The sequence below is a fragment of the Syngnathus typhle genome, linkage group LG2 (genome assembly GCF_033458585.1).
Source record: "Syngnathus typhle isolate RoL2023-S1 ecotype Sweden linkage group LG2, RoL_Styp_1.0, whole genome shotgun sequence".
Classification (NCBI taxonomy): Eukaryota; Metazoa; Chordata; class Actinopteri; order Syngnathiformes; family Syngnathidae; genus Syngnathus; species Syngnathus typhle.
Window position 1 is genome coordinate 24480506 of NC_083739.1, and position 15012 is coordinate 24495517.

The 15012-nt window shown below is 42.7% G+C and overlaps 1 protein-coding gene across 2 annotated transcripts; it reads right to left on the reverse strand.

Annotated features, from left to right (window-relative positions):
* Positions 1-5601: 5601 nt before the first annotated feature.
* Positions 5602-14813, reverse strand: edem2 (ER degradation enhancer, mannosidase alpha-like 2). Of its 2 annotated transcripts, XM_061269734.1 has the most exons (12): positions 14592-14813; positions 12996-13106; positions 12875-12914; positions 12686-12791; positions 10969-11094; positions 10641-10852; positions 8549-8690; positions 8345-8469; positions 8125-8269; positions 7120-7241; positions 6684-7053; positions 5602-5926 (listed from the first exon to the last, which is right to left on the reverse strand). In XM_061269734.1, exons 1-12 carry the CDS (start codon positions 14681-14683, stop codon positions 5892-5894), a joined length of 1626 nt encoding a protein of 541 aa, XP_061125718.1. In that variant the 5' UTR covers positions 14684-14813; the 3' UTR covers positions 5602-5891. The 2 variants fall into 2 exon arrangements, with proteins under 2 accessions (XP_061125718.1, XP_061125709.1); XM_061269725.1 differs by lacking the exon at positions 5602-5926 and having other exon boundaries at positions 6384-7053.
* Positions 14814-15012: the final 199 nt, after the last annotated feature.

Sequence of the window (15012 nt, forward strand, 5' to 3'; positions counted from 1 at the left end):
CACCTTATTGATGACATACTCATGACCTGGTAAAAATGTGTATTTTCTTTGTTTTTGAATCATGATCTGATTCCTGACTTCTTTGTTGAGTTGTTTTTGGCTTGATTTTTGACATAGTTCTTGGTCCTTGACTTAATTCTTCTATGTGTTGACTTGTTCTTCGGTTCTTGACTTGGTTATTTCATTTTTGACCCTGACTTGGTTAGCTTGGTAGTTTCTGGACCTGGGTCTTGACTTAGTTCATTGGTTATTGACTTGGTTATTGACTTTGTTCTGTGGTATTTCTTGAATTGCCTCGTACTTGGTCTTTTCATTCTTGACTTTATTCTTTACTTATAGTTCTTTCAAAATTTGGCACTTTCATTCCTTCATAGGTTAATTCATTCCGTTTTGGATTTTAATTTGGTACGTGACTTCGTTTTTGACCTTGGTCTTGACATATTTGTTGACTTAAGTTAATTACTTCCTGCCTTGTAACTTAGGCTACATTCACACTCCAGGTCAATTCCGATTTGTGCTTTCTGGGCGTCAGTCGTCACAACAGACTCATTCCATTCACATTAGAAGTCACATTTGTTTTTGAGTTAAAAAAAATCTGACTGTTAATCAAATAAACCAGATGAGGCATCATGCCCTGCGGTACAAAATGTAGCATTTGTTTTTGTGAGTAATCAATATGGTTAAAGTTCAGGCAAAAAATTCAATACAGTTGAGAAATTACACAAATACATATGCAGGTCTGTGAGTGTTGTGATACAAGACAACAAGATGTAAAAAGAGAAGAATAAACCACAACAAATGTGTTTGAATTACATCCTGGACGTTCTACATGTTCCTAAGCGACAGGGTGGAGTCATAGGCAGTCATTTATTCTGTTCACACATTGCTACATTGCATCGTGCGTGTGTGTGCGTGTTTGGTGAGCGGCAAGCATGCTAACCTTGGATGGAATTCCCCTTTAGTCACAATGTGAAAATGATGAAAACACACACACATCATGAGAAGACTATGCAGTGATGTGAGCCTCGCCCTTGTGGTATTCTTGCCATTGACTAGTTTGCTAATGGATAACAGATGATTGTTCGTACATTAATGGCTTTCTACGGGCAGATCACACATGCTTTGACGTGTTGTGTGTCTGTGTGTTTGTATGGTATATGTTGGTATGGTGGTGCAGCCAGGTAAAACAAACTCCACAAACTTAAACAATAGACACACATTTTATCGATGCTTGAAGACATATGCACACTGTTGTGATGTGAATGTTTGTGTCGCTTTTCCTTGATGCCTCCTCCGTTGAGAACTAACCTCTCATCAAGGAATAAACTAGGCGTTCACATCAAGTACTCAAGAGAGCCTAATGATGATGTCATCTCCTTAGAGACCATGTCAAACATTTCAGAAAACATCTGGACTAGTAGATCCCAACCCAAGAACTGCATTCACTGGAGGCTTGCTCTGCACACATATCCAAGAACAAAATACGTGGTCTATTATAAAGATAACTTTGCGCTTGTGCTGGTTTTAGGAAGCTAGTTTGCTTCTTGACTACTGTTAAGCTGCCCTTGAGACTGGCATCAACGCTCCTCAACTTAGCTGTTGAGCAGCCCTTTCTTGTGTTCTGCGTCACTCCAACATCTCTCCTTGAATGCCTGTATGTGTGATTCAGAGCTGCAACTAATGATTATTTTAATTATCGATTAAGCTGTTGATTATTTTGATAGTAAATTGATTAGTTGGATAAAAACGTGTTAATTACAAACATTTTTTTCAAAAACATACACCGCTACAAATTACCATTAGCTCGGGCCTACCGCGGACGTGACGCGCAGGAGGCGGCAGCCAGTCACGCGCGAGGACATGCACAGAACAGTGTGGGAATGGTTATTAGGGAACAAGAAAGGTTTAAAAGGTCCTCGAGGGCCGGTGTCCTGCATGTTTTCTATGTCACCCTGTTGCAACACCTGATTCAAATGGTCTTTGCATTGCTTGACAAGGTAAACCACACTTCAAATTAACTTGCAACACCCATGCCCTCTAGCGCAGGGGTCCCCAACCCCCGGTCCATGGACCGGTACCGGTCCGCGGAGCATTTGGTACCGGTCGGCACAAGAAAGAAAAAATAATTGCATTATTTCCGAAATGATCTTTTACTTTGTAAATTGACCGGATTCTCTCCTACATCTCGGTCACGCGAACCCTAGTTTGTCACCCACAAGCTAGCAAAATGAATAAAAAACAAACGTCTTTGAAAAGTTTCGTTGTGTAGGGGAAAAGGCCCAGTGATGAGACCGAGTAAGAGCTGACGACTCCCGAGAAAAAGAAACCTGCATTCAACAGACTATACCAGGAGTCCTACTTAAAATACGGCTTTATTGCAACAGGTGACGCTCACGCACCGAGCCCACTTTGCATAATATGCGGCGGGCATTTCTCCATTTCATTCGCTATATATTTATTTTTGAGTTGTATCTGAATTTTATTTGTTCATCCATGTTTAAACGTTACCATAGCGACCAGAGTCAAAGAGTGTTCGGGGCACAGTGGATATTACCGTATTTTGCGCCCTATTAGGCGCACCGGGTTATAAGGCGCACCTTCAATGAACGGCCCATTTTAAAACTTTGTCCATATATAAGGCGCACCGGACTATAAGGCGCATAAAATAGAAGCTTTACTGCAACAAACTGATGTTGACTAGGGTTGCGGTATGCACCCACTAGCCCAGGGGTGGGCAAACTACGGCCCGCGGGCCACATCCGGCCCACGGGACCGTTTAATCCGGCCCGCCAACCCTGAACAAATTGTATTATTAAACTTTTTTTTTTTTGGTCATTTTGCCTGCAATGACTGCATTTTCCCAGTAGATGGCGAAGCGCTCGCCTGCGCATTTACTACCGGAAGCCGTGTCAGAAAGCTCGGTGCACACTCACAAGTGCGTGTACGTACTCAGTAGTACGGTCTTGGCGCACTCTCGCTCTATTTGTATCAGTCCCGAATTTAGAGCGTGGGCTTTGACGACAGCATTCTTATAATTCGCGCGCTGAGCTTTCAGATGCAGTTTTGCGCTAAAGCCACCCACAAACCTTCCCCTGGGATCCTTCCATTAAAATGAGTGGCCCGAAAAAAAGAAGTGAGTGCCGAATGTTAAAAAAGAGTGGCCAATTTGGCTCGACGTACGCGACGTGACGTTCAGCCACATCAACATCAACCCGTCACAGATCAAGGTAAACGGACCAACACCTCGGATCTCGCCTAAGAATTGCCACAACAAATTTTACTCCAGACTATGACGCACTAGCAAAAAAGGGAGACCAACAACACTGTTCCCACTGAAAATGAACGGGAGGCTCTCAAGTTTATTGTAAAAAAATGCATTTTGAATATGATTTGTACACATAGCAGGGATTGAGACTAGCGACCATTCTCATTTTCAAACAATGCAGGATGCTCAAGGACATTGATGCACCACCTATTTGCGACTAATCTTAACCTGTAAAGTTCTTAAGGCTTACTTTAAGGAGGTGTTTCCCGTTTCCTCACCTCTGTTACCAGGTGTTTGCGAGTTAAAACTCTGCTCTGATTTTCAGATACCCCTCACCGTGTTGCTGTTTTGATTACTTTATTTGGATGTATGCTTTCACCGATTCTTCAAGATGATATATTTGGTCAGAATGTTTGCCGCTTGATGTGATCTCATAAGATAAATATCTTTCATTTATCTGACCTGCAGGCACTGAAGTGATGGACATTGTTATTCATACTAACAGTGTCGTATTTTATGAGAATCACTGATAGCAGTTTTTTAGTGAATTATTATTTTTTTAATGCTGTTAATAAATGCATTTGTTTTCAAACAAATTGTTTGGAATATCCATGCTTTACTACCTACTAAAAGCCAAGATCTTTTATGCAATGACCTTTACAGGTCGCTTATATGACTTCACACAACGCCTACGTCCATCTGCTCCTGGTCCGGCCCTCCGGTCCAAATTTAGAACCCAGTTCGGCCCGCGAGTCAAAAAGTTTGCCCACCCCTGCACTAGCCAATAACCAACGAGCCCTCTGTAAACAATCGCGTTTCTCAAACGATCTCCTATAAAATGATCGGAACTGACTAAAGTTCGATCTAACGCATTGGTACTACTTACCTATGTTTCCCTTCCATATCGATCCGTAGATTTACTCGAAACATTAACAGAGCAGCCTATTTTGACATGAAATAGCCTCACGCGTATAGCAGCTATCGTTATAGCATTAGCCATCCGCAATTTCCCATGAGCCTCAGCTCGCAATCACCCATGAGCCTCAGCAAAATGTAAACAATTGCGTTTCTCAAACGATCTCCTATAAAATGATCGGAACTGACTAAAGTTAGAGCTAACGCATTGGTACTACTTACCTATGTTTCCCTTCCATATCGATCCGTATATTTACTCGAAACATTAACGGAGCAGCTTATTTTGAAATGAAATAGCCTCGCGGGTACAATAGCTATTCGGTGACGCCCCCTGACTACAGTTACCGTAATGTTGGGAAGCGATGCGACCTTGTAATTTACTAGTCGTACTAAAACGTACTAAAACATTTTGGCAGAGCACTGTGTACAACCAGTATGGATCAACAAATTCATCAATTGATCCATATGCAAGGCGCACCGGATTATAAGGCGCACTGTCGACTTTTGATAAAAATTTAGGTTTTTAGGTGCGCTTTATAGGGCGGAAAATATGGTACTTGTTGTTTGCACAATGTTATGACGCTTCTAGTAAAGTTGCATTGAAGTTGTTTTTGTGCCAGTTGTATCATTTTACCTTATTGTATTTATTCGCCACACCTTAAAGGCCCGTAGGCCCTAAAAAAGAAATTTCCAAGAATAAGAAAACTGGATTAAAATCAAGGCAGAATATCCCGAGATCGCCACAAAAGCAATGAAAACCCTGCTTCCCTTTCCAACATCGTATCTTTGTGAAGCGGGATTTTCTGAGGTTACAGCAGTGCTTCTCAAGTAGTGGGGCGTGCTATACCTGCGGGGGCGCGTGTGACCCTGGGGAACAGGCTTTTTTTTTGGCAGTACTAGAATAAAGTGTAATTGCGCATCTACTACAGCAGGCGGTAGTGGCGCTCTCATTGTTACTTCTGTCACGTTTGCGACAGTGCAACATTTTACAACTTACAAGACAAGTTAGGATAGTCACGGTGGGGAGTGGGGGGCGCGAATAGTTTTCTTCTTGCTAGGGGGGGGCGTAACAGAAAATAATTGAGAAGCACTGGGTTACAGTAACCAAAACAACCTATGGAAGTAATGGTGAGTTACTACCCGTGAGCGAAGCGAACGTAAAGGAGCCGCATGAAACCCAGTAAAGGAGCTGCATGAAACCCGCCATAGAGCCACATGCGGCTTGCGAGCCGCGGGTTGGCCACCCCTGTTTTATATCTTTATGTTTGAAGCCTGAAATGTGGCGAAATGTTGAAAGGTTCAAGGGGCCCAAATACTTTCGCAAGGCACTGTACACATATATATTAAAGGGAAATGCGCTTTCAGCAGTTTGCAAAGATATTTCATTAAGGCTGCGTTAGACTTATAATCATAACATATGCTTTCGGAAGTTTGCAAACACATTTTATTAAGGCTGCATTAGACTTATATATAATCATATCAATATAATTTTCAGTAGTGGTGTGCGCATGTAGTCGGATGATGGGTGGTAGGGAATGTGAAGGCCACTGCATGAAGTTTTCTTCGAAGTGTTGTGGAACAGGATGTCCCAGACAGGTAGGACACCAGACAAGAACACCTCAAGGATGTATCATCAGCCCAGACAGGGAGGACACCTTACAAGAACATCTCGAGGTCGGTGAGGAACAAGAATAACACCTCATCCTGGTGGTCAGATCCAACCGCCAGACAGCTGAGGCCGGACACCTGCACTCAGCAGCAATAACACCCAGATGGGGAGGAGATGGCCATCGACCAATCATCACACAATGTTTTGCAAGCTTGAATATTCATATGGTGTTTCTTTATAACTGGGAAACCCGGATGAATGTGTTGTCTCTTGATGGTCACAAGAACACACGAGTTTTAGTGTGAGGGACCCAGGCGCCGGTATTAGCTTGCTTTGTCAGGAATAAACAATTGGTAAATTCGGTCTGATTGATCAACTGGTCTTCTCTTTGACAGAACGAACTCGCAAAATTAGGTGCGCCAGTGTGTGGATTAGGACATAGCAACTCATGTGCTAAGTGAAGATCGCAATTTGGAGTCAGATCAATAACTAAAATCCGTAGCTTAACTATATATATATATATATATATACACATATACACACACACACACACAGACATGGGAAGCAGTGAAACAAAAGACCCATGTACAACCGTTAGATATTTTAGCGAACATGTTGGGGATTTAATTTCAACAAATTTGGTCAAAAGGCTTCCAATCAGCCAGTAGACATTTTCCTATTGAACCCTGCCCCCTCATGGTGATGTTTAATAAATAAAGGTGATGTCGCACAAGATCATAAATAAAAATGTCTTCATTTCATACAACACAGACACAGCGAGTAGGTCACATGGCATAAAAGGTCAAGTGTTATTGGTGAAAACTTGACCCAGCACAGCGAGTCGAGCACTGAAAGGCTGGACAGGACAAGACAGGGGAAGCATCTTCTTCTCACCCGGTTTCAGAGCTATGCTCTCTGAGTGGCTGGGTGGAGGAGGCTCTTCCGAGTGGCCGCCATGTTCTTCAGCTTTTTTAGCAGACTGTGATCGGCCGAGGAGAATGTCGTGGAGCTCTTGTCGCTCGCGGCTGTGCTGGCTGCAACAGTAGAGCGCAGCCGGGTCCAGCGGATGGGCCTCTGTGTTGAAGATATAGCCCCCTGAGCTCAGGATGCACTGGCCTTCTTCTCCTCCCTCAACCCATGACTCTGTCCCGCTATTGTGCAGAAAGTGGGTGGGGTCGAAAAGTAAGTAGAGGTACTTGATGGTCTCAGCCAGAAAGAAAGATTCCATTCTGTTGTCTAGCTGGTGGTCTCGCAGGTCTTTCACCTGAAAACACAAGCGCCGTCAGCTTGGACCGATGCCCTCAGCCCCCTCTGCCAAAGAGGCACTGACGCTGGCATAGCCGCATGGCGTCTTGGCGATCCGCTCAACAGACTCGAGAGCGTCCAGTCCGAGTTGCAGGTAAGTGTGATCCGCCGTTGCCTTGAACAGGTACATGGCGCTCTCCACCAACTCTGCATTATACAAAACAAGGAAATCAAAGATGATGACTTAAGAGATAAGGATACATAATGCTATATTCTTCAACTTGCATTATCGCAGTGCTTCTCAAATAGGGGAGCGGGCCCCCCAGGGGTGGGGTTGGTGCAGTGCAATTTTGGAGGGGGCGGTGCATGTGACTCCATGGAACATGTTAATTAGGATACAATGTTGTGTATGCACACAGAAATGCACAACACGAAGAATGATGTAGATATGCCTTTTTAGACACCCATTTGCTGGGAAAGAAAAACATCTTGGGGATTGAATTTCAACAAAGTTGATCTAAAGGTCATACAAGGGACAAATGACCTGAACGTACCCCCATCCTAAAAGGAACGATATATTTAAAATAGCTGTTGAATTCCATTTCCATCTATGCATTTCTTTTGAAAAGTGGCATCATTTCCAAAAGATTGGGGTTCTCAGGTTGTCTTTCCATGCCCATTTTTTCACAAGTCTAAAGTTTTGGAAGGCCAAATGTTCCATATTGCGGGCGTGGTATCCGTAAAGATATCAGGTATCCGATTTGGTGTTGTAAGGCCATTATGAACAAAATCAAGATTTGGCCACTTCTGAAATGGTCGGGTTAGCTCCATCAGGTGAAGTGAGCCAGAACGATCACAATGTACATAACCCCAAAGGGAGTACAGTCTATCAAACTCCCTTGTTGCACATAAAGTTCCAGCGTTGCGATCATACATTTTGCATCACTGAACAAGCAAACAGGACAGGTTTATATTGAGAAATCGGACAACTTGAAGCACATGATGTGATATTAATACAGGTAAGAAAACAGGTGTTGCCAACCTATAGCACAGATGAAGACACATAAAGAGACTGTTTCAATAATCAAACCGGGTCTGAGTGGGTATCCCTCCCTCTTGTCCACGGTATAGCCCTGAGAGATGCTGTAGAATTCAGGCAGACCTCCAAACTGCCTCCACACCGAGTAATAATTCTGGAAGGTCCTGACAGCACTGTCCACGTTTCCTAACAGAGTCTGAGACAAAGAGAAATCACTTTAAAAGCACTGCTTGCTCTTCACAGAGTTGGAGCATGTGGGGGGTATAGCTACCTGCAGGCCGGGCCAGAATGCCTCGAGCGACTGGAACACGGGCATGGACACAGTCCCTTTGTGCATCTGCACCCACAAGTACCAGTCATCAAAGCGTGTGTAGTTCTCAAGGGCCAGGTAATAGGCTGCGGTACCAGAGTGACGCCTCATCACACATTGTTCATATCTCTGCAGGTGATATAGCAGGTGGGTCATGTGACTTACCGTCAAACATGTGCAGCAGCTCCTCATCTTGCAGAAAGATGGCACCCTTCACCAAGTACTCAAAATAAGAATCCACGCCCGCACCGATGCCTGCATCCTGAGCCATCCACTTTTGGGAGACCACATCAATGTGGTTGCCCACCTACAAGCCCAAAATGACAATGATTTGTCTTTCAAATAAATGTCAGCATGTGATTTGGTTTTTCTTCGGCTTTTTAGCCTGACATTTATTCCAAGGAAGGAACAGCAACAAGAGCCTTTATCATACTTTTTAAAGCTTTCTAGTTATCTACAGGCATATAGAGTAAATGATTATATGCCGTTGGAAGAATGGCTATGGCTGCTGCTTATTCCAGTCTTTCTTTAATAACTCGCGTGCACACTTCCGTGTTGCTGCGGTACAACTGCTGCGTCACAGGCAATGTTTAGAAAGACATGTTAAAGTATGTTATTAAAACTTTAAAAAGGCTTTCTGTGAACGGTCTTTCTTTGTAAAAAACGCGTGTGCACATGCGGCTTATAGTCCGGTGCGTCTTATATAAGAAAAAAACTATCCCCCAATTTTAGCTGGTGCAGTTTATAGTCCAGTGCAGTTTATAGTCCGGAATTTACGGTATTTCATATCATACAATCCGATACATGTTCATTTGCCTGCAACATACATAATTCTGGGATGGGATTTGCATTCTGGCGTTGTTCCCTTTTTTTTATATAAAATATTTTAATCGAATGTATTTTCTATTGATATCAATTACGACACTGACATCAAATTATCGCCCAGAACCAGCTGCAAGTGTCATTGTTCTTGGATTTTATACCAATTTCGTCTTAATCTTAGTTTTGTAATAATCCAAATTTAACATAATCACTAATGACAGATTCAAACCTCACATTGTGGCAGCAAGCACAGTGGTTGGAATGGGTACTGTACCTCGGGGTAGAAAGTAAATAAAGTAGAACCCCGCAACTCGACCGCCTTAGTAATCGACATATTCGGAGTTCAATGTGCAAAATGTGGGAAAATCACGCCTCTGATTTCGAACAAAGTTTCGGGATCCGACCCATCTTACTCAATCTTTACGTAACTACGAATTCTACAGTTCATACTATGGTCACATGCTGCTTGTTGGCGTTGTTGTTGTAGTGGGTTTGAAACCATTGTAACGCCCCACTGCAGGCGTGTGCGCTCTGTGTCCGGAAAGCTGCACAGGTGAGACCACAAGATCACTGGGGTTCTTGCTGAAGAGTAGAGTTCAAAGCAATAACAACCGTGTAAAAAGAAATCTACTTTATTCATAACCAATAGCCATCCTTTTGTTAAAGTTAAAGTCCCAATGATCGTCACACACACATCTGGGTGTGGTGAAATTTGTCCTTTGCATTTAACCCATCCCCGTGTGATTTTAATCCATCCCCTGGGGGAGAGGGGAGCAGTGAGCAGCAGCTATGCCGCGCTCGGGAATCAGTTGGTGATCTAACCCCCCAATTCCAACCCTTAATGCTGAGTGCCAAGCAGGGAGGCAATGGGTCCCATTTTTATAGTCTTTGGTATGACCCGGCCAGGGTTTGAACCCACAACCTTCCAGTCTCAGGGAGGACACTCTAGCACTAGGCCACTGGTTTGTTCACATTTATTCCCTTTAGGAACATTGTTTACAGGACTTTAGCTCTTCTACCATGGGTAATTATGTTTTGTGTATCGTAAATAGTGTTATTTTGTAACGTTTAATTTATTTCGAGCTAATTTTTTTGTCTCTTGAATGTCCAACTTGTGTCAAGGGCCTCATACGGACCACTTAAAGCTGTGCTCCAAGCTTTTGCTGGATTGTATTTTCATTGCTTTTTGTGGTTTTGTGTTCTGTTTTAGACTAAATTAGACAAATTGCTTCAAAACTCGACTGCATTGCCTCTCGACGCTCCTTTTGGAGCACGTTAGCGCCGAGTTCCGGGGTTCAACTAATTTTAGCCAGTGATGATTGCTATGGGGAGAGATGAAATGGTTTGTTGTTGTTTATGTCCACTTTTTTGTCACCTCACAGTACTAAATCACTGCATTTAAGTCACTGATTCTGCCTGCACGTTTCACATTTACCAGTCCGATGTCAGACCTGGTCTTCCACAGAGCCCTCAGTGCCCGGCGTGCAGTGTTCTCAAATGTAACATTGCCCGTAAGTCGGCTCAGTGTGGCGAATTCCAGGATGAAGGTTCCTACGCCAGCAGTGCAGGTGACTGGTGTCTCGGTGGGACTGACACCTCGCAGCAGGTTGACTGTCCCATATGGCATTCCAGTGGGAGTCTCAAAAGCTGGAATATATGGGTACAATGTGGCTTTATGGGGAGTTATTTTTTAGAGCTTCAAAATGTTCTGTTGTTCAACTAAGACAAAGTTTTTAACATAACTTTGTGTGCATGTTTAGTACCAGGTAGCAGTTTTCTGGCAGCGTCCTCTGCCATCCTCAAGAGTGGTCCTGAACAAGGCCAGCCAGGTTCCAGCTGCACTCCAGCCCTGCCTGAGAGGAGATGGGCAGACAGGAGACCTCCCACCACTGAAGGACAGAGAAAAGCATTATATTCACAGGCTTTGATGCCTTTGCAGCTTTCTTAGTCAAACTACCTAGTTGCAACTCTGGGAGCAAACTGCACCCCTGCTCTGTGGGCTGTGACGTCAGCATTCTTGTAATTCGCGCGCTGAGCTTTCAGATAGTTTTACGCTAAAGCTGCCCACAAACCTTCCCCTGGAATCCTTCCATTACAATGAGTAATGAGTAATGGATCTGTAACCCTAACCCGTCACAGATCTAGGTTAACGGACCCACACCTCGGCTTGATCCTAAGAATTACCACAACAAATTTTACTCCAGACTATGATGCACTAGCAAAAAAGGGAGACCAGCAATACTAGTCCCACTGAAAATGAAGGGGAGTTTCTCTAGTTTGTTGTAAAAAAAAAAAAAATGCATTTTGAAAATAATTTGTACAAATAGCAGGGATTGAAACTTGCGACCATTCTCATTTTCAAACAATGCAGGATGCTCAAGGACATTGATGCACCGCCTGTTTACGACTAATCTTAACTTTTAAAGTTCTTAAGGCCGACTTCAAGGAAGTGTTTCTCGTTTCCTCACCTCTGTCAACAGCTGTTTGAGAGTTAAATCTTTGCTCTGATTTTCAGACATCTGTCACCGTGTTGCCGTATTGATTTCTTTATTACCGTATTTTTCGCACCATAAGGCGCACCCTCATTGAATTTTTTATTTTAGAAATTATTTCATATATAGGCGCATAAAATAGAAGCTACACTGCAACAAACTGAGGTTGACTAGGGTTGCGGTATGCATCCACTAGCCAATAACCAATGAGCCCTCAGTAAACAATCGCGTTTCTCAAACTATCTCCTATGAAAGTGATCGGAGCCGACTAAAGTCAGATCTAACACATTGGTACTGCTTACCGTATTTTCCGCACTATTAGGCGCACCTAAAAGCTTACATTTTACTAAAAAAAAACACATTGCGCCTTATAATGCAGAGCGCCTTATATATGGATCAATTGATGAATTTGTTGATCCATACTGGTTGGACACAGTGCTCTGCCGAAATGTTTCAGTACGTTTTAGTACGACTAGTAAATTACAAGGTCGCATCGCTTCCCAACATTACGGCAACTGTAGTCAGGGGGCGTCACCGAATAGCTGTTGTACCCGCGAGGCTATTTCATTTCAAAATAGCCTGCTCCGTTAATGTTTCGAGTAAATCTATGGATCGATATGGAAGGGAAACATAGGTAAGCAGTACCAATGCGTGAGATCGAACTTTAGTCAGTTCCGATCATTTTATAGGAGATCGCCTTATTTAACCCATCCCCATGTGATTTTAATCCATCCCCTGGCCCCTGGGGGGGCCTTGACATAGAAAATATGCAGGACACTGGCAGGTAAAGGACCGGAATTGCCCACCCCTGCACTAGGCAAACCTGTCACCGGAGGGATTATTTTTAAAATTTCCAAGTGATGCTAATCAGTGAGACTGGAGCGGCAAAATTGTCAATTGTCAATTGAATGAACAATCAATTATTAAATTAATTTATCATTATTTTTTATTAATTGATGAATTTACCCATCTCATTTTTTGTACAAACCTCTGATGTTGGTCTCAAAGACAGAGGCATTGATGTCAATGTCAAAGTCAACTGTTTCTTGGAGAAGCGATGCCACGCGCTGAAACTCAGTGTGGTTTCCCAGTACCTTGACACATGCATGCCTGTGTCAAGTGTCAATGAACAAAAGAACAAGATTCAGCAATGCAGGATAGCCATTTCCAATCTCACCAGCAAGGTATCAAGTGCGTCGATGAGCGTCAGTGAGAAACTGGAGGGAAAAAAAAAGAGAAGCAACAGTGACTATGGTGACTTAAAATAACAGCCACTTGGAAGGAAACCTTGATTTCACCTGCCCCAAGTGTCCTGACCATCACAGGTGAGGGGGCGAAGCTCATCATAAGGGTAAGCGTTGTCCAGGTAACTGTTGTAGGCGTGATAGAACATACCTTTGATTCGTTGTCTGAAAGAGATTCAGGTGCGTATTATCACAGATACTGTTTGAGACACCTCTAATGTATCATATTTTTGTTATATTTACCGTATTTTTTCATACTTTGGGTGGGGGGGCGACTTGTACTCAGGAGCGACTTATGTGAATTTTTTCACAAATTTTTACTTGATCATTAACACTTTATTTACTTACTCGTATAGTTGATCACTTCACATGTTATTTTCACTTTAAACCGCGTGAGGGCGCACTATGGCTGTGGAATAATTGGAGCCTCACTGACAATGGGTTCCATTCACTGACTTCCCAAGTCGGGAGATTTAATGATTTGGAGTGACAGATTATTCGATAAACATTTTATTTATGTTACAGTTATTTGATATATAGTTTATTTAGAGGAGCAACGTGTATGTTGCTAGACTTCAGTAGTTTCCGATTTTCTCGGGAGGCCGTGAAGACAGCAGGGGGACGGGGTGGGGAAAGACCCATCCAGGGCGCTTGCCTGTGTTGGCTCACATGTTTTTGTTTTTTTCTGTCTAAATATTAGGGCAACCTTGGAGAAAAATATATGATGAGATGTCATGTTATCTCATCATCATCAGCTACACCGTAAATACGTGAATAAATCAAGAAAAGACTGATTATGGAGAATCAAACTTGAACAATACAATTCCAGACAGCTACCGCAGCCCATACGGAAATTGAAAGTTTCCAACTTTCTCCAAATGATTGATGATCAGAAGTGTGTGAGATAGTGTTATCACAGGTCATTTCTTCCTGCAGCTGTCAGACTTTACAACAAAAAGCCCAGTGTGCAATAAATTATTTGTATATTTATTCAACTGTTCAAATACAACAACAACCACCAAAACATAACCTTATATAAGATTCATGACTACTCTATCTTTAAAACTTTAAATTGTTTTTAATTCCCATTTTTGTTTTCTTTTGTTAATGGCAGCTGTGAACTGGAATTTCCCCGTTAAGGAATATATATATATATATATATATATATATATATAACGATAGTTTACCGTAAACTATCTGAATTGCAACGCAGCTAAATGCTAATGTTAGTTTAGCTAATTCAGACGATGGTAAAGGCTGCGCAACCAAAGTCCCCAGTAAGTTTTGAATCATAACCGTTGTTTTGGGGCGAGGTGTGGATCCGAATGGGACTACGTATGGTTCTTTGGGGTCCTGACCCGAAATGGTCAACTAGTAACTTCTAAATGAAAATGTAGTACACTATCTAAAGGTTCATTAAGTTGCCCATGGAAATAAATCGTCACCATATATTAGTGATTGGTGACTGTCAAATTATAATCTGAATATGAAATTGAGTTTTGTTTTCATAATAACGACATTGAATGGTTCATTTTTCCACATTTTGACGCTGAGCAGTGTTTGTTTGCGTTCAAGTTGAGTATTGGATTTTAACGTGCGGGAATGGAGTTTTGAAATTCTCCAAAGTTCGGTGCAGATGTGTGCGTTTACCTGACATCCTGCATTTCTTCCTCGGTAAAGTGATGACCCCTCGCCGTGCTGACCCACAAATAAACCAGATATATGCTCACGAGAGCCCGCATGGCAGCCGACGTTACAAACAATAATTAGTTCAAAAACAAGGCGGGAGCACTCCAAAAACACACTCTCCTGCGAAGTTATCAAAATCAACCGACCACCGACATCTAATACACAAAAGTGCAACTCATTTTTCCACAGATGCTTCAAACAAAACCGGAAGTACTTCTAATGCCGTCAAAGGAATGTGACTAAACTCATACTGTATTCTCCGAAGGCTGTTTTTTTTTTTCGACTACATTACGTCTTTTCCGGAGCGACCGGACCGCACGTCACGTGACGCAGCTTGAAACCGGCCTACGTTTCCATGGCGACGAGCTTGTTTCTCATTACT